Source organism: Lepisma saccharinum, chromosome 2 (genome assembly GCF_977018435.1).
Source record: "Lepisma saccharinum chromosome 2, izLepSacc3.1, whole genome shotgun sequence".
NCBI lineage: Eukaryota > Metazoa > Arthropoda > Insecta > Zygentoma > Lepismatidae > Lepisma > Lepisma saccharinum.
Window position 1 is genome coordinate 145,418,716 of NC_139230.1, and position 24,172 is coordinate 145,442,887.

Genomic DNA, 24,172 nt, shown 5'->3' on the forward strand with positions numbered 1-24,172 from the left:
GTTTAGCGCTTTGGTAATGCATTGAGATCAAAGTGACGTCTATGGAGAGACGTTCGCATGCCATTGCACATTATTTTAATCGGATACATCCATGAAGAGCTGTGCATTATGAATGGTTGTCGCGAACAATTTACAGTGTGACGCTTCCATTGAATTAAAAGTCCTTCACAGTGACAAGGCTAATGTTTATGTTCATAAGGAAGTTCATAAACAGAATATTCGATTTTATCTGATAACCCATTTTTGCCAGATCAAAGCTGAATGGTTAGTGTTGGTGAGTTAATGGTGTGGCGTGCTGTGTGGAACACGATTGGTTAGTCAATTTTCCATCAACGGAACCTTAAATGCTTAGGGCTACTTGGATTTGTTAAATAAACAGTTTTTTTCATCCTTGCTTATGGAAGAAGGTACTTTTTACAGTTTTTTCAATAGGGAAGAACACCAGAACACTTATATGAACGTTATGAACCAGTTTTTGTCCAAAGTTAGTTATCAGATGACAAGGGTCACATATTCTGTTTATAAACTTCCTTATGAACATAAACATTAGCCTTGTCACTGTGAAGGACTTTTAATTCAATGGAAGCGTCACACTGTAAATTGTTCGCGACAACCATTCATAATGCACAGCTCTTCATGGATGTATCCGATTAAAATAATGTGCAATGGCATGCGAACGTCCCTCCATAGACGTCACTTTGATCTCGATGCATTACCGAAGCGCTAAACAAATTTTAAGGCATTTTTCTAACACCTCGAAAAGGAGCAAATTGGTACAAGAATTCAGTCATAACTTTTTACTGGTTAAAGATACGTCGAAAAAAACTTCACCATTGCATTTCTCGTGAAATTCTAGCCCATTTTGATATTCGCACGACCCCCTTCCCATTTAAAATTCTGAAGTTGAATTCAAGATGGCGGACATCAAGATGGCCGCCGACCATGTGGGTGGCGTCAATGTGGTTCCCCCTTGGCCTGATAACGATTGGTCATCACCATTTCCATGTTGCGCGCTGCAGTGGCCTTGTACTGGGGGTGTTAAGTGACTTATTGAGCCACCCTGTATAACACTAATTACATATTTGCCTTATCTAAAACTTCAATAGAAGTGCACTGTTTTTTGCTCATCTGTATAAATTGCTGAAAAAATCTGTCAGTCAACTATAATTTCCCTTTTTAAGTTTGACAGTGGCGCGGAAGAAAAATTGTCTTGCCCATAGTTGTCCTTATCCATATTTTAATACATCTCATTGCAGCTGTAGCCGAAGACACTGACAGTCTTCCTTAGGTATGTAATAAATCTAAGTCAATTGAAAATGAACACCTACCCAGGCTGCGATTTGTGATTTAATCAGAGGGGAAAGAAAGAATGAACTTAGTTGGTTTGCTACCTTAATAATCTTATAGATGTTGAAAAGGTTTTCTCGGAAACCTTTTCAATATTTGCCGCCAGGAAAGCTTCAAGAATTATTTAATCTTATAGATGTTTGCAAGGATCTATATCTCCCTCAGAATAATATTTAGTAGGCTCTAATAAGTTTCCATTCATTTAAGTATCGCATCCAGATCTTTTTTACCAATATATTATGAATGCTTATAATTGGCTGTTAATTGCTTAATATCTAAACTAACAAAATAATGTGGGACTCTAAAATTAACTGCACTAAACTGGAAATGTCTTAAGTATTATGATGCTTTCAGATCTAAAGAAATTGTTATTTGAAGTAGTGAATAAAGGAAACAAAGAATAATGGACTATTACAAAATTAAGAACCTCACAAGTTACTTAATTAGCGTGAAAGGTGTGCTTATTCTTGGTCTCTATATGTAGACTTAAGGATATATCAGTTTTTAAAGAGAATTACCATTTCTGTCTGAAAACAAGGTCGAAATGAAACAAAATATAACTATAAAAGAGAATATGCACTAATAAATGATGGCATGAAGGATACAGAAAGTTGCTATCTATAGGCAAAATATTATTTAATTATCCTGAAAACTAAACTTTTAAATGAGGATAGTCGACCAAATAACTTTTACATAACCCTGGCCAGTTGATTTAAAAAGAAAACTGATTATGACATTCCAAGCAAGTTTTAATGATCACTTTGTCTATGCAATCTTTAAATTTAATTCTGAAATTCTAAAGTCTAAGCATGTTTGCTCGACGCCTGACTTTTACTATTAACAAACTCTCCAATCAAAAGGAATGATTATTTTGTCATCTGTCACAAACAGTATGAGCACAAAATCAAAGAATGATTTTCATATATTTTCCAATCTCCAAAAGAAGATTTCTTGCTGTTATATAACCAGCATATCCAACCTTCCACGATAATCTTCCTGTGGGTTACTTGAAACAACAAATAAGCTTCTAAGCTTCTTAGAAGAATGAATCTATCCTGAGACTCTAAGAGATACCAGAGATTCCAAGCATCCCTAGAAGTGATCGACAAGATTCACCCGTTACCAGGAAAGTTGTGCTTCATGCAATGAAAAATCCAAATAAACCCAGCACATCTGCATACTTATTGCTGACGTGGTGCAACGCACACAAAATGCTTCGAAAAGAGAGATTTCGCCAATGAACTGTAGTGATCACCATTTAATAAAGCAATTATGCGCGATTCAATTGCTTCTACACATTCATGCAACATTTAGGTGTGCACCTTTAGATTTCTCCCACGATACAAATCCACAGAAATGAAATTCACTTCTTTTAACTGATGCCTTTTCCCTATCAAAACTGATTCTGTTCAAGTCTCTACAATGACAGCTTCTATTTTTCATGTTCAAAAATAGCACAAGTATAGGAAGTCACTGTAGAAAGACTACATTTATGTAAACACTGGTCACAATGCCGCTATTGTTTGAATGTAACAATGTTTACCTAGCGCTCCAAGGTGGAAGGTCAAAATTAGGGATGTGACCGATTAATCGGTACTCTATCGGTATCAGCCAATAAAGGCATATCGGTGTATCGGTTTATCGATAAAATTACAGATTATTTTACCGATCCGATATATCAATAAATATCTGATAAATTAGTGCAAAATTCTGCCATTTTGTTGCATGTTTTATGGATAATCTCCATGCTCTACTTTCTAAAAAAAAAAAAAAAGTAAATGTCTAAATATGCAACTTCTCTTGCACTGCAGTCACCTTGAAACAATTTATTGAGGAGGTTAATGAAACTTTCAGGTTCTTCAAGGACAATTTCTAATTTTATATTGGATTGGTAGAATATCGGTAGACGCACATATTTTTGGTAAATAAAAAAGCAAAATTTCGGCACAAAAACAGTCAATTTTGGGTTCAAAAGCAGTAAATGAAATAAAATGTCGGTGTTATAGCGGTGAATAATCACATAAAAAGTGCTATATAAAATTACATTTTGGTTAAAAAATTGTGAATATAATCCTAAATTTGATTAAAAAACTGCCCTTATTACACAAAATTAACTTATCCCTTCTAATAGCACATTTATGTAGTTACCAGAGTATCAAGTCTATTCCTGTGTGAAGGGGTCCATTTTTGCTTCTGAAATATTTACAGCAGAATTAATCAATTTTCCGTTAATTGCATAACTCACAGGATACTTCAGACTTCAGAAAGTGTCACGTCGGTATATAAATGGTAAATTTCATGTTTAAGAGTATATTTCACATTTTGCAGTTCATTTCGCATTATTTTGTGACAACCCAGGGTAGAAAAATGCACCTCACGCCTTTCTGAAACATGAAAAATTAACATTACAGCATGTTATTTCATATTTCGTGTTTTCGTCAAAAATGAAATTTGCATGCCTCTAAATATCGGTTATTGGTATCGGTAAATTTTATATCGGTACTTTATCAGTATCAGCCAAAATTTCATATCGGCCCATCTCTAGTCAAAATAAATAATGGATATATTTTCTTTGAAATCTTGTTTGGAACATATGGTTTCCGTAAAAAGACGCTTGCACTTCAACTTTCATTTTATTCTACATCAGAACATAATTTGATATTCTTCCCCTATCTGCAACGGCCACACCACAAGAGTAGCAAATGATAATTATCTAATTTCTGTGTGCAGTTTCCCTTTTCCTTAAGTATTTTATGCATATGTCTCATACATTTGGGGGGAGACCGATGAATGGTTCTGGGGGGGGGGGGGGGGGGCTTAGGCCCCACTAGCCCCTACCGATTTCCTATAGATCCATCTCAACGTTATCCCTCCATCTTCATCTTGGCCTTCCTACAGGTCTCTTACCATCAGGTTTCCCAACAAGAATCCTGTAAATTCTTCTTTCTTTTCCCATTCGTGCCACATGGCCTGCCCACCTAAGTCTTTTTGATTTAATCTTAAGTTATGTAACCTTCTCCACTCACCTGTCTCCTCATCCCTTTTAGGTCAAAATATTTTTCTAAGGATTCTATTTTCAAATACTCTCAATTTACGTTCCTCTTTTAACGTAAGGGACCAAGTTTTGCATCCATATAATACTACAGGCAGAATTACTGTTTTGTTTATTTTAACTTTCTTTTTCCTTAGATATTAAATGAGAAGAGAAAAGTAACATGCATTTCCTGAATTAAGCCTGCTTTTTATTTCCTCTTTAATATCATTTTCATTTGTTAATATTACTCCTAAGTACCAGTGGCGAAGCTAAGGCGTAAATACTGGGTATTCTGAAAAATCTGCTTATATTTTTTTTATACAGCAGGTCCATGCATCTATTCTTGTTGGTCGCAAAAGTATCAATTACTCTTTCCTTGAAGCCTTGATCAATAGAAAGTTCTTTACCAGTTTTTTCAATAGCTATTGTACTGAGAGAACTTAATCTTTCATTTTTCATTGAATTACGGAGATAATTTTTTACTCTCTTGAGGGTCCTCATACTTCTTTCGGATGAAGCTGTTGTAACAGGGAATGTCAAGACCAACTTGATAAGTTGTGTTACTCCTTTGTAGATTGTTTGAAGATCATTGTTAACTATGAATTTTAGAAGGTCTGCAGGAGGTAAATGCTTTTCTTCATCAGCATAGATATTCTTTAAATCATTTTCTAATCGTTCTTTGTTGAAAAATGGATATGTGGACAGAAGGTTACTTAATTTCATCACAGGAAAATGTAGTTTATATTCCCAAAAACTATTTTGGTCTTCCAATTCAACAAATGTTATCTTTCCAAGCTCTCCAAAACGTATTTCCAGTTGTACAGTCAGTGTGTCCAAGATTTCGTAGGTTAAGCATCTGAGAGCCACGAAGTCTTGTTCACTTACATTTATTTTACTGCAAATCATCTTAGAGTTTTCAACACATAATTTCACAGTATTATATTTTTATAACATAAATACACTATGTGACACACACACAAACACACGCACGCATGCACTTGAAGTAAATTAACATTCAACAATGCAGCGCGTGAACGGCGCACTTTGCACAAGAAGACTAGAAGCACAACAGGTTGGTTCTGAGGCTAGCCACTTTTACCCAGCGAATCGGCAGTCCCCTCCCCTTACCCTCCCCTTCCACCTACACAGAGCTCACGCTGTAGCTGCCTTTTAACGCGAGGCTTTTCGTCAAAAGCCTCACAGTTCGGCCCAAACGCGCTCTCTCTTTCTGGCCTGACTGACGAGATATCTGGAAGGATCGGCGGAACCAAACGTTCGGATTACATAGTTTAATTCGTTTTAACGAACTTTGATTATTACAGGGTACAAGAACATTTTAATTTCAACATTTTTTGGGTAGGCTAAGCCTCAAAAGCCTCATAGGAGCTTCGCCACTGCTAAGTACTTGAATTTGGAAACTGGTTCAAACAAGTTATCAATAATTAGATTTTGATTATTACATAACACTTGGTTTCGGCCTGTAAGCATATATTTAGTTTTCTCTTTGTTAACTTCCAAACCTATCTCTTTAGCTGCTTTGAAAAATATTTTAGCATTATTCTTAATTGTATTTACATCATCTCCCAGTAAGTCTACTTCATTTGCATATGCTAACAGCTGAGTCACACAGTTTAATTTTAGTTCTTCCTCAGTTTCTTTTACCTTCCTAACAGAATATTCTAAGGCAAAATTAAAGAGTAATTAACCCATCATGAATTGTAACTTTGTCAGACACATTAATATCCACACGAATTTTACTTTCTGTTTCACTGGTGCATACTTTTATCATATTAACAAGATGGCACATATAAACAAGTTTTTATTGAGGTATGCATGTGCAGACATATATGCAATTATCATAAATTTATGTATAGAGTAAACATCTAAATATAGTTTCTGGAAACAACTTGTGCCCCCTTGTCCCCAGCTGGTCAAATGTAGATTTGGGCCTAAGCGAGAACAGTCTTAGATATTAAAACGACAATACACCCCTCCCTCTTGCAACTCTGGAAACACAGTGATTATATTAAACAACAAAGCTATAATATCATGTTCCGGTTCATACCAAAAGACTGTTTAGCCTTCATGTACGCAAAGTCCTTGCATTTTCCTAGAAACATGTTCAAGCCATTAGAATTAGTGGTAGAATTCAAGTCCAATCAAACAAAGATTTGTTTACTTTTTTTTCTTTTAGGGAATCAGTCGTCTTTCATTTACTATACTGTGTATTTACTGTGTATAAAAACAGAACTTCATAATTTTCCCACAAGCGTGTGCTTCTGGGAAAATTATTACCTCAGAGTAAATGTCGAAGTGTTTCAGAGCAGCCATAATTTGAACATATTTTACCAGTTTTAACCTCTTGACTACCACTACGTATGGCCCATACATAGTCAAGCCTGCATGCCCTCCTACCACTACGTACGGCCCGTATGTAGCTGGTAATATTGGCCGAAAGGGTTCTTGCATGATAATGGCCAAGAAAACGTACAAATGCCTCTGGTTGGGAAGGACTGAAGTCTACTTGTTGCTGTGACATCCTTTGAGCACGTAACTCACAAGCAATGAGCAAAGCATGCTCGTTATGCCATCTGTTGCTGAAAGTACGTAACCGTGCTATTGAGGAGACCTGTGTGTTTTCGTTATGTGTAATATTTTGTAAAACAAAAGTAGAAAAATATGGAGGAGGAGGATAGTAGTTCATCGGATTATGTTCCAGAAAAAGAGGAGAGTGACTGTAGTGAGTCTGAATATTCAGATATATCCGATGTGGAAGACTAGGCAAAATTAGTCTGAGATTGGACAGACGTGAACGATCCTTTCAGTGATGCACGTGAGAATCCGTGTTATACGTTTGAAAATGACCATGATTTTCATCCTGCCATCGTGGCTGAAGAACTGCAATACCTGGCAAATGTATTGAAGCATTTCTTTCGCATGTTGTAAAATATTTGTGTGCATGGACTAACATGAGAGCAGACATTGAGTATGATAAATCGGATCATCCGATATTGACAGTTTTTTCAAAATAGTTTGGATTTTCACATTCTTCTTGTGTTTTTTTAACACCCCTTTACATGTGTCTGATGGGGTACTGAATAATGATAATTCTAATCATTTGAGGGCCTCTCCAAAGGTGCAGTGGCAGCATCGTCACATTGTAATCTAGGGGTCCCATGTTCAATACACGGTGGATGCACATGGCACAGTGGTTTGGATCCCACTTTAAACTGTAGGTCCAGTCCCGATTAGCCTTACTGAGCATAAAGTGGACTTAAACAATAAATCAATCACAATAATAAATAATAATCATTTGAATACAAAAATTATGGAATTAGGAACCAATATGATAGATGATTTGCACTATCCCTAGCTGTTGCCTAATGTTCTCCACATAGCATGGTCATGGGATTCTGCTCTCTATCTACAGGCTTGGATTCAAGAGGTTAATAACATCTCAATCCTTCCATTCAACACGCAGTGCGGATTGGAATCAAAAGTCACCAAAACAAGAAGAAGAAATATTTAAAGGTTTTTCAGATATCTTCCATAAATTTTGAATGTGGACAGTCCACAGAGGGGAAAATTTACATATTCTGTGTAAAATTCTGAAGACAGAAAAAATTATTTCTGGAAGAAATAAAGCTAATGAATCTTGTAACTAGTAACTAAATTAACTCTCACTGGAGAAAATATGTAAATAATTTTAAAACATCTTTTATGACTGCAGGACAATGTTTCTACCTTTTTTTTATAATGACGAGGCCCGTAGCCAGGATATTATTTTTTGGGGAAGGCTCATCCCTAATCAGCATAGGCATCACCAGAAATATTTGTAGAGGGGGCAGGCCACTAATAAAACTTAATAGAAATAATAATGACAATAATAATTATTACCACGGTTATAATTGTTATTTAAAATTATAACTATTACAAGTTATTAAAAATAAACCAATTTTAATTCCAAATTTTTTGTTATTATTATTATAAGAATGGGGAGATTTTGCTACTCGATGCACTATATGAGTGAATATGAAACACTGTTGTCCATTATTTTTCTTACACTTTGTACAGTTAGTGTACTGAAATTCATAGTTATTGTATTTGTTATTAACTTTTACACAATCTGTTAAAAATGACTTTAAAAGTTAGGGCCAAATTTTACTCAAAAAGTTGATATTGTGTGATCTCTCACAAAGAAAACTTCATTTCGAGAGCTGTGGATCCATTTATTATTTGGATTAAATGGTAGAAAATAAAAATATAACCTTGTTCCTCTGTTAAACACTAAACTTTTTTCGATCTATTAATTACCACTACATACTATTTAAATTAGATATTGTGGGATTTCAGGGGGAGGGGCTTCAGTCCCCTTAGCCCTCCCCCTGGCTACGTGCCTGAGAATGACCCATATATTGTGTGTGTGTGTGGATTAGGGATGGCCAAACGGATCCGGATCCGGATCCAAAAGTTACGGATCTGGATCCGGATCTGAAAATTCCGGATCTGGATCCGGATCCGAGAGTTCCGGATCCGTGGATCCAGATCTGGGTCTGAAAGTTTCGAATCTGGATCCGGATCCGAGGATCCGGGTCCGAAAGTTTCGTATCTCAATCCCATTATAATATTACCACACCTTAAAAGGTATTATGATCTTCGATTACAAAGAAATTTTTCGTTAGTCCTACAATAATTTTTTCAAGTGTTGTTCCTAAAATACTTTGCTACGCATCGGCTAACACACTTGTGCACAAATGTCCGAGGTGATTTTGTAAATGCCATTGAAACGAATATGTATTCATTCGAATATATTGGAAATGAAAACACACATAAATGTGAGGCATTCCATTCCAGGATGAAACCTTTAACGCATATAACAAGATAGAAATGTTATACAATAATTATACAATTGTTCTACAGTTACAGGTTTACAAATTAAAATAAAACATTATATGCAGTGTTAAATAATTATAAAGTGTAAGACTAACAAGGGAAGTTATCTAAGTGTCCCCCTCCGAATTCCATGAAACTTGGCAGTATAGTGGGGCCCAAAGGAAGAATTACGTGTTTTTTTTTGTTTCAGTTAAAAAACTGTTTTAGGGGGCAAAATCCCCTCAAATGTCAAGATGAGGACAAATTGAAGTGAGGATCTGACCCCTGTGTCCCTCAGATTTCCATGAAACTTGGCAGGTGTATAGTGGGGCCCAATGGAAGAAATGTGTGTTTTTTTATTTCAGTAAAAAACGGTTTTAGGGGGCAAAACCCCCTCAAATGTCAAGATGAGGACAAATTGAAGTGAGGATCGGACCCATGTGTCCCCCTCCGATTTCCATGATACTTGGCAGGTGTGTGTATAAACGGGCCCAAATGAAGAAATACGTGTTTTTTTGTTTCGGCTAAAAAACTGTTTTAGGGGGCAACCCCCCTCAAATGTCAATATGAGTACAAATTTAAGTGGGCATTTGACTTATGTGTCCCCCTCTGATTTCCATAAAACTTGGCAGGTGTATAGTGGGGCCCAAATGAAGAGATACGTGTTTTGTTTTGTTTCAGCTAAAAAACGGTTTTACAGGGCGAAACCCACTCAATTGTCAAGATGAGGACAAATTGAAGTGGGGATCTGACCCATGTGTCCCCCTCCGATTTCCATGAAACTTGGAAGGTGTGTGTGTAAACGGGCCCAAATGAAGAAATACGTGTTTGTTTCGGCAAAAAAATTGTTATAGGGGCAACCTCCTCTCAAATGTCAAGACGAGGACAAATTGAAGTGAGGATCGGACCCATGTGTCCCCCTCCGATTTCCATGATACTTGGCAGGTGTGTGTATAAACGGGCCCAAATGAAGAAATACGTGTTTTTTTGTTTCGGCTAAAAAACTGTTTTAGGGGGCAACCCCCCCCCCCCTCAAATGTCAATATGAGGACAAATTTAAGTGGGCATTTGACTTATGTGTCCCCCTCCTATTTCCATAAAACTTGGCAGGTGTATAGTGGGGCCCAAATGAAGAAATACGTGTTTTGTTTTGTTTCAGCTAAAAAACGGTTTTACAGGGCGAAACCCACTCAATTGTCAAGATGAGGGCAAATTGACGTGGGTATCATCTGACCCCTGTGTCCCCCTCCGATTTCCATGAAATTTGACAGGTGTATAAAGAGGCCCTATGCCCCCTGTTTCTTCCTATACCATATTTACGTGGTTTCGGGGCCAGATCCCCACTTCAATTTCTCCTCATCTTGACATTTGAGGGGGGGGCCTCTATACAAATGCCAAGTTTCATGGAAATCGGAGGGGGAGACTTAGTAAGTGTATTAATTACAAATCGCGCACGCGTGCACACACACTATATATATGTGTGTGTATGTATATTATATATATATATGTATATTAGCAGGTAACAATATGTTATAAGCACATTCTTACTTTCCAAAGAAGCGCATGTGGGATGGCAAAACGGATCCGGATCCAAAAAGTACCGGATCCGGATCTGAAAATTCTGGATCCGGATCCGAAAGTACCGGATCCGGATCTGAAAATTCCGGATCCGGATCCGAAAGTACCGGATCCGGATCTGAAAATTCCGGATCCGGATCTGAAAATTCCGGATCCGGATCTGAAAATTCCGGATCTGAAAATTCCAGATCCGGATCTGAAAATTCCGGATCCGTGGATCTGGATCCAAATAATTTTAGAATCCGGATCCTAAGGATCCGGAACCAACCGGATCCGGATTTCGGATCCGCCAGGATCCGGATCTGGCCATCCCTAGTGTGGATACCAACGAAATTATAAAAGTGAGTGATGCAGGGTCACCAACAGTATTGCCAAATATGTTTGTCTCTATGTGTAATCTAGAATTACTCTCCCAAAACTACTGATTAGAACAAACGTTTGGCTATAACATATCATCATAATGGAGAATTTCTATTTTGTTTTGTCAACAAAACAAAAGGTGTGAAAGCAGATTAATTAAGAATAGTATTATCTATATTCATTCACAATACAATTCTGAGAGAAAATTCAACAGGAATGTACAGAAATAAAAAGAAATAGAGATGTTAACATCAACCCTCACATGCCAAGGTTCCTATTATGTCATGCAGATACAATAGCAATCGAATTACTCATGACAAGACTTAAAAGCTCGTGTATCAATACAAACATGAATCTTAGAAACATTATCAGAGCCACAAGTTGCATGTTAAATTATGTCACCTACTGGAACCTATCATGTCACTGTTCTCTGAATTAATGCAAATATCTTATATATATATATCTTAAATATCTGACCAGCTCATCATTTAAGTGTTACTCTATCCAAGTTATATTTTACAATTGACTTGTCACTTTAGTAACTTCAAAAAATTTTCCAGTTCTCCACAATTTTCCTAAACCCTAAAAACCTAAATCTACTCACCTGTACAGTATCCAATCCCAGTTCACGTATACACTTTTTTCCCTCTCGTGTCCAGGGAGCAGGTGATGGGTCATCTCGACGCAGCAAAAATTGCCAGACAAGGAATCCTGATTTCCCCTTTTTCGGCCAGTATTTGCAAACTTTGTATATGCCATCATACCTATTAAATAAAAACCAGAATCTTAACAATCATGGACTGATATGTGCCATATGCTAAATAATTCATATGCATCCTTTATGTTATTCAGAGCTATAGATATGACACTTTCAAAATTCCAGAACATATAATAAACATATTAAAAGTTCAAAGACTTGCTTGCTTCTCCCGAGTTAACATGAAAGTGATGGGTGCAAGAGAAAATGTAGACAATGACTGTGAAATGTGTATTTTACTTGCACTGTGCGACAAATGTTGCAGAACTTCTAATACCTTCAAGATAAGAATATCAATTATGGGGAGATTATTTAGCTTCATGTCTTCTGATGATCTTCTTTTGCCTGTATCTCTCTCCATCTTCCATATCATATTATAATACATTAATGTACTTTTAATTAGTGACAGTTGACCCATCATAAAAGTGCTCCATTCTCTGTGATAAAGGAAGTGTTTGGAAGTTTATGTAAGCTGCAGTGAGCTAGCTAGCACAATATGTACATTAAATGTAGTTTGAAAAAAGATAAAAACAAAACTTAGATTATTCACAATGAAACTGATTTGAAATACAGTATGTCCATAAATTCATGGTGGGGTTTCAGAGTCCTATAATATCTAAACAAAAACAAAGGATGATTATTACACTGCATTGAAGAGTAAAATCAAAGAGTTTCGGAAGCGTAGCGAAGCGAAGACTTACGATGTGTGTGCAGGTAATCATGCGACAGTGAAGCAAATTAAGAATTCCATCAATCAAGATGTTGATGGTGCAGAACAAAGTTCAATGCATCCTTTGGCTTGCAAAATTTGAATCTGTGACACATGTACGTTGTGAATATCGTCGTGTGTACAATGAAAGAGGCACCACATAAAAATAACATTCGCCGTTGGGAAGTGTGCAGTTTATTGCATGCAAAATGTTCCAGGAGGCCATCGGTTAGTGACTAGTCTGTTGAAGCTGTACGGGAGAGCTACCTAAGGAGCCACAAGAAACTATGCATGTCTGTGTTTGAAATCTAGGCCTAAGACAACAGTTCACAAAGTTTTGAAGAATCGTCTCAGTTTCCTGGGTTACAAACTGCAGTTGTTACATGCAATCAGTGCCACAAATTCAAGATGAAAGTGAAGATGTCATCTTTCAAAAAGATGGTGCTCCTCCACACTACGGCAAAATTGTTCACGAGTTTCTGGATAAGACATTTCTACAGCGGAGGATAGGAAGGGGTGGATGGAAGGCATGGCCACTACAATCGCCGGACCAGACACCTTTACATTTTTATTTCTGGGGCTACATCAAAGAATGTGTGTATCATGATCATGTCAACGACATTCATAATTTGAAAGAGAGAATCATAGAAGCTGTCCAGTCTGTTTCACCTGATGTTCTGAGTTGTGTGTCGCAAGAATTGGAATATCGATTAGATGTGTGTAGGGCAACAAACGGAGGCCACATCGAACTGCACTAAACATGTAAGGAAACTCTTTTGAGTTACTCTTCAATACAGTGTAATGATCATTCTTTGTTTTTGTTTCGTGTAAATATTATAGAACTCTGAAACTGCACCATGACTTTATGGACATATTGTAGTATGCCACATGGTACAGGAAAAAAAATTGATAGTTATATGTCAAATGATAATGTGGACAACACCTATTGACATGTTTACACACAACTTTCACAAATACATACACAGGGTGGCTACAAACAAGCAGAAATAAAATTCCCTGACTTTTCCAGGTTTTCCAGGACAAAATTTACATTTTTCCCTGACAATTACAAACTAAACTAAATCGATGTTTTTGCAAATATTCAAATAGAAATAATAAACTCATACAGATCCACGTATGGTTTTGTTAAGTACCAATATTATCTTCTATGAAATTGACTTAATTTCTCTATTCACTATGATTTGAATTCAAACTGCAAAATTGTGAATTTTGAAAATTATTAGAATTTACAAGCTAGGGAAGGATTACGGAATTTTCTCATATGCAGTAAGTTTAAAATAAAATACTTGTTAAAATAAAGTTACGACTAAATGAGATAAGAGTGAATGATTAAGAAATACAATTTGTAATTTATCAGTCTCCTTATCCATTCTCGGTATTTCTGTATATGTTGATATTTCCACTGAGGATTGGAACCCTCTGCTTGCAAGAACCATGAGTGCAGACTTATTTTTCAAAGCATAAAGCTAATTCTCTCTTCTCTGTAAAGCAAACCACTTAACTCTTGCATATAAGTGAAACAACTGAATCGAACAAAATAAAGTGTCATATTTCCTTACATTATCAAAGGGATTTCTGCTTCAGTACAGTATATCCAAGTGAAGTACTGTGAAACTGACAACATGCAGTTATACCATTAATGCTGACGAAGAGAGTATGTAGGTATTACAAATTTAACGCAAGGAATTTATAGAATTGCAATGTATAGGTACCTGATTTAGCTAACCACACATTAAAACATTAACACACTAATAATAAAATCTTCTGAAAGTTCATATACGAGGGGAATGCTGAAAAAAGCTCCAATGGTGCCTATACGCAGCACTAGTGGTCGGAGAGCGACACACACACATGCAGGCAGGAAGAAGTGGCATGTAGCTGTAATCTGGTACAGTTGCAATGCAGCCGTTTTAGGACAGTTCTAGGTTAAACATTGCAGCTCTCATACAGTCTCCCACCGACTGCGATGTAGCCTACATTGCACGCTCAGAATTTGGCACAGAGCCACCAGCAATCGTGTGAGGTGTGCAGACCGGATAGTATGGTCAGACGATGGTGCAGACAATTCACGGAAGGCCAGTCGAATGTGCACAACCCCATACAGCTGAGTACACACGGGACCTTTGCATCACTTCAGGTGAGATATCTTGGACCACTCCCTGTACAGCCCTGACCTTGAATGTACAGACTTTCATCTCTTTGTTTAACTGAAGACGTTTCTGGCAGGACAAGGATTTGACAACTACACTGCGGTAGATAGTTCCAGTCTTTGCTGTCAGATACATATAACGTGGGCATACAAAATTTAGTGCCATGCTACGACACATGCCAGAACAACGGTGTTGATTATGCTGAAAATTAGGTTAGGACTCACTGTTACTAATGCAATAAATTAACACTGATATTCTTTTTTTGCATATGCTTAATCGGTAGGGACCTTGATATTTTGTTATTATTTTTTCAAATTGGTGTATTTTCTTATTTTTTATTTTTTACTATACTGTCTTATTTTTCCCAAAATTCACATTTTCATTTTAGCGTATTTTCTGGCAAATATCTGAAATTATACCTTCATGGTGCTTTTAAACTACTGTTTCAAATTGTAAGTCACATGGCTTACGCCTCTTCGCGAGAGTTTGATATCTTGAAAGTTATTTTGGGAAAGATATTTTCCATACCCCTTTATTAATTTTAAGGTAAAGATTTTAGATAATGGAATTTTGGTGTGGAGTTAGGGCCCCACTCCCACTTGATCACGGCTGAAGGTGGTGGTGATGTGATCAGCACCACACTCCTGGCTACCTTTATCCCTGAAAGTTTTGTCAAGGTACCAGCTTCATATGATGCTGGGTGGGCGCCGGTGCAGTTTGAATAGGTGGAAAACATCCCGGTTCTCCCCCGCAGGGGATCGACCACGGGTCTCCTGCATAGTAGTCACACGACCGAACGACTGAGCTCCATTATTACTCGCTCGACAAATGCCGATGGTGCGCACTTAGCTTGGTAATTCAAAACATATCTCGTGCGACAAATACAAAGATGTGGTTCCCGTGTGATGGTAGATACGCACTCGATCTCCTGTTAGAAATCTGCCACTTTGCTCTGTGATGCAAATGGTTTTGATAGAAGTTGAAAAAAATCGTGGGAAATATATGATTTAATGTGGCTGTCGGAATTATTCCATGTACGTATAACTCTCTAGTTTACTCTCGAGTAAAATGTTGGAAAACTTGTATGTTCTATGTACACAAACATGGCATAGAAAAGACAAGAATGTTGGATTTCATGGAATTTTTTGATGTTTTAGGACATTTCTTTTAAAAAACTCACTAAAAACGCCAACAATTCGCATTTTATGCCAAATTCGCATTATTTCGATATTTCGAACGGGCAAAAAATGTGTCCAGACATCACTGCACATTCCTAAACATAACTTCGCAGCAATTACCATTTTCACGGTTTTGGCGTTTGCGAAAAATCAATGTCCCTACTAATCGGAAATAACTTTCTGGCCACCCCTCCTATAAATCAGTAGATGGAAAGTGAAAATTTAGCAGGGCTGGCAGAGAAAAGTTAATTCTTAAAGAAAGTGATTTGCTTTTATGATTGAATGATTCGAGTAAATATGATATTAAAATATTTACGTATTTATTATTAGTATTTTATTTCATAATATTGGACATTAACCTTACTCAGTAAGAGATGAATGACCATCTCTCACGAGTTTAACCTTTTAACATGAAAGCCCGAGTATATTCGGGTTTTTAATTCCCATGAAAATATAATATCCCGAGTATATTCGGGGTAACTTTTTTTTATCCGTACACATTTTAAAAGGACGATTATACTCGTTTTTCTATGTTTCTGCATGTTTCCGCTAGATAGTGCTGTTGAAGTTGTTGTTTACTTGTTTTTCCGGTAGTTGTCACAAATAGTGCTGTTGAAGTTTTATTTTCTTTTCCTTTCCAGTAGATGTCACTAATCTCTTTCTTTTGACGTTTATTTTCGTCTACGGCGTTGGTGTAAAAAAGTCAGTTAGGGTGCCTTTGTTTTCTTCAATGTTTCTTGGCGGTATTCTTCTTCTTTTGTGAAAATGGAGAGTGAAGAAGAGCATGATATTGAGTTTAGTGGTTCAGATACCTCCTAAGAAAGTCATGAAGGAAGTTCAGAAGAAAGTGATGTGACATATTCATCGGAAACTGACGTTGCAAGTGCCAGATAGTGGTTAGTGGTTAGTGTTTCAGTGCTACTTTGTGTTTATTTTCATTATTAAAATAACTTATCTTGGTTTTTTAACAAGTTCTATTTGCAATATTTTACTCATTGATAGCACGAGTATACTCGGGATTTTATCTTAGGGGCTTTTCAGACGCATGTATCTCATTGTTGAGTTGTCAACAATCAACATTATTATAACCATTTATCATGTTCTTAACTGATTATTTCAACCGAGTAATAAAAAAATTACATTAAAATCGAAACATTTTTTCTTTAAAAATCTGTATGTTAAGAGGTTAAACAGACAGGACAAATAGTGGCGTTAGTTTCATTGCAATACTAGTGTTGCAGTAAATTTGAGATTGGGAGCATGCACTTGCCAATTTCTATAACATTCACCAATGCAGATTTATGTTTCACTTTTTCGTGATAGTATTCAATTATGTATATCCCGTTTGGTTGGATTCTTCTTGATATCTAAGAATATTGCAATGTCATTGTAAACGTATGTTAACTTGTGCGAAACCAGTAATACGTCAGGATGATGAAAGAAAGCCTTCGTAAGCACTGCTACATTCAATAAGGTGAAATAAGCCAGAAGAGTAATAAAATTCCAGCAGCATATTTGCAGTCTAAAGCTCTTCTTGTTTATGCATGCGATTTTTGTTGGATGTTGCAGTCCATGCAATTTCTGTCGCATGTTGTAGTGAGATACTTTGTCGGGTGGCAACATTCGACAAAAATCGTATGTATCAATGGAACCTATTTGTTTCCATGTTCCTTCAGTTTGCCCAACAAAATGCCTTACTACGACGTCCGACAACTATCGGATGGCGCCACCTGCTCTTATCCCCTCCATCTGTTGACATGTCCCCTAACTACTCCCATACGGACAAGAAAAAAAATCATAATTCAATGCATTTTCCAGGTAATATTTAGAGGCTTAACCTTTACTCCTCCGATGATACCAACCATATGGTATCATCAGAGTAAGGTCGTACTTGCCCGATGATAACATATGGTATCATGGTGCTGATTACAAAATGAATGGGCTCTTTGGACCTTCATACTCTTATGTTTGAGTGGAAACTCTGACACAGGTCTGGAGGAAGCCTGGGAAATTCATATTGATGACCAACCTCCCCCCTCTCCGCAACATATCCATGCCACATTTCCGAACAGAGTTTCACATTTTGGCTCATTATTCAACTTGTATGGCACCCAGGATCATGAAACATGTTTCAATCTCTTTGGAAACGTCCATTCTTTGAAGACAATACTAAGGTTTGTGCCTTCTCCCCAAAATAGTAGGAGAAGAGGGGGTAAACTTCAGATTTTTATGTTGTTTTTTTTCATTGAAATTCGGTGGTCTCGCCCCAAAACCCCCATTTCTCGGTTCGGTGTTCTGAATTGTACACGGTTGCATGCTATGATGTTTTAGCTACAAACCAAAACTTATCCAAAGTAGATTGCTCCCATAGTACCCGAGTTATAACAATTTTCCTCCAAACATGCAAATTACCTATTTTTCGTAAAAAAATAATTTAAAAAATCACATTTTGGCATATTATTCAACTTGTATGGCACCAAAGAACATGTTTCAATCTCTTTGGAAACGTCCATTCTTTGAAGAGAATACTAAGGTTTGCGCCTTCTCCCCAAAATAGCGGGAGAAGAGGGGGGTAAACTCCAGATTTTTATGTTTTTTTTTATCATTGAAATTCGGTAGTCGCTCCCTCCAAACCCACTTTCCTCGGATCGGAGTTCTGAATTGTACACGGTTGGATGCTCTGATGTTTTAGCTGCAAAACAAAACTTATCCGAAGTAGATTGCTCCCATAGTGCCCAAGTTATAACAATTTTCCTCCAAAAATGCAAATTACCTACTTTTCGTAAAAAACAGTTTCACATTTTGGCTTATTATTCAACTTGTATGTCACCCAAGAACATGAAACATGTTTCATTCTCTTGAGAAATGTCCATTCTTTGAAAAGAATGTAGCAAACTCCATATTTTTGTTTTTTCCATTGAAATTCGGGGGTCGCACCCCCCAAACCCCCCTTCCTCGGTCCGGCGTTCTGAATTGTACACGGTTGCATGCTATGATGCTTTATCTGAAAAACAAAACATATCCCAAGTAGATTGCTCCCTTAGTGCCCGAGTTATAACAATTTTCCTACAAAATTGCAAATTACCAATTTTTCATAAAAAAAAATTTACATTTTGGCTTATTATTCAACTTGTATGGCACCCAAGAACATAAAACATGTTTCATTCTCTTGAGAAGTGTCCATTCTTTGAAAAGAATACTAATGTTCGCACCTTCTCCCCAAAATAGCGGGAGAAGAGGAGGCAAACTCCAGATTTTTGTTTTTTCCATTGAAATTCGGGGGACATGCCCCCCAGGCCCCCCTTCCTCGATCCGGTGTTCTAAGTTGTACACCGATGCATGCGCTGATGTTTTAGCTACAAAACAAAAGTTATCCGAAGTAGATTGCTCCCATAGGGCCCGAGTTATAACAATTTTCGTCAAAAGAGTGTTCAAAGTCAATGAAGACGAAATTCCCTGACATTTCCCTGACTTTTTTTGACACCTCAAATTCCCTGACTTTTCCCGGTTTTCCAGGTTTTCCAGGTCTGTCGCCACCCTGATACATATTTTGTAAGAAAGTGTTGCAAATAAATTTTAAGCAAATGACACAATTAAATTTGCTTCAAACTAGATATATTTTTTGTATGGTGGTGGCTTAAACAGTTGCATAAAAACCATTGGCTTGAAGAAAATTGAATACAGCATTTTATGTTTTGCTTCTTAGTGTTTCCACCATTTCATAACTCCAAAGGTAAATCACTATTGCAGACCCCTCCTAGGGGTAGAATCTGAGCTCCAAATCATGCACTGGTCTCAAGTCATAGTATTGACATAAATGTTGGCCATTTTGGCTATTTGTGACATTTTGAAAAACCAGGCTGCCCTTCAGTTCAGTTATGAAACTGAACTCACGGGAATGTACCTGCAGGTAGTAATACAAGCTGAAAAAAAACTTCCTGAAATATAATGTGCGATTTAGGAGGGATGTAGTGGAGGCAAAGATAAGAAAGATATCTATTTTGTGCCCAGAATAACCCCTGTAAAGCTACAATTCATTTTAACATCCTGGACGAAAAACCAATTTTAATTTGGTTATGTATGCTATATTATTCTCTATACATTTGTTTTCAAAACACTAACTACAAAAATACATTTTCAGTGTGTAAGAAACCAAAATCACAGTAGTTTCATGATATTTATTAGGCCAAAATTCTGAGGTAAGATTTAAAAAGATAATGCATACAGCCTACTGCAAATACTTTAACCTCAATAATTACTGTACATTTCAAGTTTTTGAGCTGAAATTTGTACAGCTGCTAGATACCATAAAGAATTGGTATTTTATTTGTGTGAAGGCATTGGAAAATGGTGGGCAAAAACATGATTTTTATTCAAGATATTCAAATCCTGCTTATATTAGTCTAGGCTCCGTATTTGAAAATTGAGAAAAAAAAATCTCGGCAGTTATATGGGAAAGCAGACAAACTTATTTGTAGAAATTCCCTTCTCAAAAGCAATACATATGTTCACACACATAAAAAAAAATTAAAAATCTGAATTTTTGCAGTAAATTTCTTCACAAGCCATAGTAATATGCAGCGTAGTTTATATAAAATTTGAACTGGTACTTCCCAATACTAATACCACTGTATACATTTGCACTGGCTCAGCCCTAGACAAATATCTACAGTGCTGTTCATCATGGTTCATTTACAATATCTTTGTTTTCTTAATATTTATATGATCAATTATGACTTCTGTATGCACTATGTCACCTGTAAGAATTTCAAATGAACAGCTTATTAACCTTTTGGGTCCCAAGCGTCTCGGTCAAGAAACCCTAATGTAACCCTCGCGGTCCCAAGCGTGTCAATCGAGACGCTGTCAAGGTCGTAGTTTTTACGTTATAACTTTTCTATTTTTGGCTAGAATTTCGATTTTTTTATATATATTGTTCCTAACACATGTATTTAACAGAAATGTTTCTTGCACTTTTTTTCTTCATGAAAATGGAGGGGAAAAGGTGGGAAAAGGGACTTCTCTTTTGCATCTCTTTTCAAGGGAAAATTTTTGCCCACAAAGGAAGACCAGCTTTGTTGTTCTAAAGCAATGCTTTTCACTCCCGCCTGGTAACTGCATTCGAAGGAAGCTTGTTAATCAGTATCCGATGTCAAAATGAAAGTTTTCCATGCAGGCACAAGCAGGGGGTGGGGGTGGGGGGAGGGGGAAGACTGGTTGTTGAATCTGCGTTGTGAGAATGGAATTTCGAGGCGCGCTGAAGGAAACCTTTGTTTTTGGGCACAAGTGTTCCACAAGTTGCAACACAGGTTACCCTGCATTGTCTAAAAATAGAATTCCTCTATGGATTTAGTTTTTGAGCTATAGTCATTCAATGTAACTCTGCATTTCGCTCAATTCCGAAGTTTGAGACAGTGGCGTACAAGCCTTTCATTTCAGGGGTACAACTCGCGTTACATTGGTCATATGACAATGATGCAAATATTTTTCAGTTTCTTACATGCCAGCAATAATTTCGATGTGAATTTTGAACTTTTCATATCCTTTTTTTTCGGGGGGGGGGGGGGGGGTGAGAAACCCAATTTTTTAAAAAAAAGTATTTTTCAGGGGGATTTCCCCCTTTTCTCCCTCCATATGTACGCCGAATGTGCATAAAGTATATATCGTCTGAATCTGTGATTCATTCTGCATACAACGGTATATCGTTCATATCTCCAGGGCAAATAGTCTCCAAGCTAAAGTCATTCCAAGGTACCGCTGCATTTTCAAGCTTGAATCAGTGGCGTGCCAACCATTCCTTTTGGAGGTACAACTCACATTACATTGGTCATATGATAATAATGCAAATATTTTTGTGTTCCTTACATGTCAGCAATAATTTCCATGTGCATGTCGACACTGTAATGTACTTTTTTCTTGGGGTGAGGGGGGGCCCATTTTTTTCCGCAATTTTGTAATTTTGAGATTTAGCCCCCTCCCCCACCACATATATGGCAAATTTGCATAAATTTCATATAGTCTGAATCTCCGGTTCATTCCACGTACAACGGTATATATCTCTAGGGCAATTAGCCTCCAATCTACACTCATTTAATTGAAACTCGGCATTTTGCTCAAATCGGCTCGGGACCAAGGGGGTTACATGTGAAAATGGCCTTGGGACTCAAAAGGTTAAAGGCCGTGATGGTCCAGTCAGTAGGGCATCAGACTGCTAAATAGGAAACTTGGGTTCAATTCCCAGAGTGAGAGATCACAGATGATCTGGGACAAACCCAGCCTCTAATCAATGGATACCTGGAGGAAAAACTTGGGGGTAAAGGCAGACTGATGTTGATCGCATCACCTCTATTATGGAACCTCTATTATGGATGAAATCGAGCTCTATTATGAATGAAATCAAGAATAGGCAGGGCACCAACTCCACCTCTCCTTCATGGCAGAGTGCAACGCACAGAGGACAACTTCACCTTTTAACTTGTTAGACAGAAATGTGAAAAAAAGCCAATTTATCACAGGAATTTCCATGCATTTGCAACACGATTTTGTAAAACCCCTGTCCTGTTCAAATTATGCAGCTGTTGATATTAAATGACACTTCTCCAGCAAAGTTTAAAATAATAATGTAATGTGACAAGAACTTACCTTCCGTGTGGTTATTTACTAAAACAAAAAGCACAAAATATATATTGTGGAAAAAAAAAACTTTTACTTAAGGTAAAGAGTATGAACATCAAAAGAAATTGTTCAGAATGACAATTATGATCAAGTTTTTCACATTGGAACTTTTGTGCTATTTTTTGATAAGAAGTTTCCAAACTGTTCTCTCACAAGTTGGGCCAACACTTAAATTTATAGGGCACTACAGGAGATCAAAGAGAGACAACTTGCATAAAGTGTAACCACTAGGCTATGCAGGAAGCCAAACATCATTTCACAATTTAAACAGGATATTCATGTTAAAGGGAATAAAAAATGCGGTTGATAATTAGAATATGTATGCGAGTACTAAAATGATTCCTATGAAACTTACTTGTAAATGTTTGATTAATTTCGGTGGCCTCTGCCACCATCCACTTGGGAAACTCAATGCTTCACTGTTGGGTTGACTTCCAGTTCCTGTTGTTTCCTCCCTTACCACTAGGAGCACTGGTGTAACCAGTTTGTCTGCTGCATGTGATAGGTTTGAGTTGTTGCAAAAGCGGGAGCCAAATAAGAGTACCTGATGACTGTCGATATTCAGCTCGTGCAGAAAGTGCATAATTGCATGCATCCAAGAGAGTAAGAGAGGAAACAACAGGAACCGGAAGTCAAACCAACAGTGAAGCATCGAGTTTCCCAAGTGGATGGTGGCAGAGGTCACCGAAATTAATCGAGCATTTACAAGTAAGTTTCACAGAAATCATTTTAGTACTCACGTACGTATTCTAATTAAGCAAGATGTTAAGAGAAAAAATTCTTTACCTGTTTCCTTCTTGTGGAGCATAGCGTGAGTAAGGCTTAAGTTTGTAGCTCCGCACTACTCTCACAGGCTTTCCTTTTTTCCAGTCCTTGGCTTCTGCACCTGTCTTGTTGTTGAGGCGAGCATGACAACTCCTGGCTAATGCCCTATCCAAAAAGAGTAACAAATAATGACTTTTCTCCTACTGAGCTTTCTATAAACAATTATCATTATACTAGGGATCGGCAGACATGAAAATTTGGTAGATACCAAACAACATAATGATTGATTGATCTGATTTGATTTATTTTACTTCACTTTTGTGCCACTTTTGGATAATTTGTGAAGATGGGGACGAGTGATGGTATGATGAAATTGATGAATGAACACTCACAAACATCCATGCCTAGGCCAGGATTCGAACCTGGGAACGCTGGCATTGTAGCGTAATGTGCTAAGCACTCCCCCACGGGGGATGGCAACATAATGATACAGATAACAAATAATACTACCAATCTGATAAAAGGTTGTTTGTGACCAGTTGATTGCAATGAGTTTTGCTTTGAAAGAAACCAAATATAGGCATTTATTTCACAAAACCAGTATATATGTTTATGTTTATATGCATAAAAATAATGACAAAAATGGCAGAATTCTTGAGCTACATTTCAAAAACTGATACACCAATAAGCCTATTTCTATCAATACCAACAGAGTACAGATTAATC

General features: G+C 37.1%; 1 protein-coding gene across 1 annotated transcript in view; it reads right to left on the reverse strand.

Moving 5' to 3' along the window:
- The window catches only part of LOC145984136 (E3 ubiquitin-protein ligase UHRF1-like), a 163,840-nt gene that overhangs the window by 47,416 nt on the left and 92,252 nt on the right, over nt 1–24,172 (reverse strand). Inside the window, exons 9-10 of the mRNA XM_083117578.1 lie at nt 23,468–23,611; nt 11,796–11,955 (exon numbers count right to left, since the gene is read on the reverse strand). Of these exons, the coding sequence (XP_082973704.1) occupies nt 11,796–11,955; nt 23,468–23,611 (304 nt within the window). The remainder of the gene's footprint in view (nt 1–11,795; nt 11,956–23,467; nt 23,612–24,172) is intronic.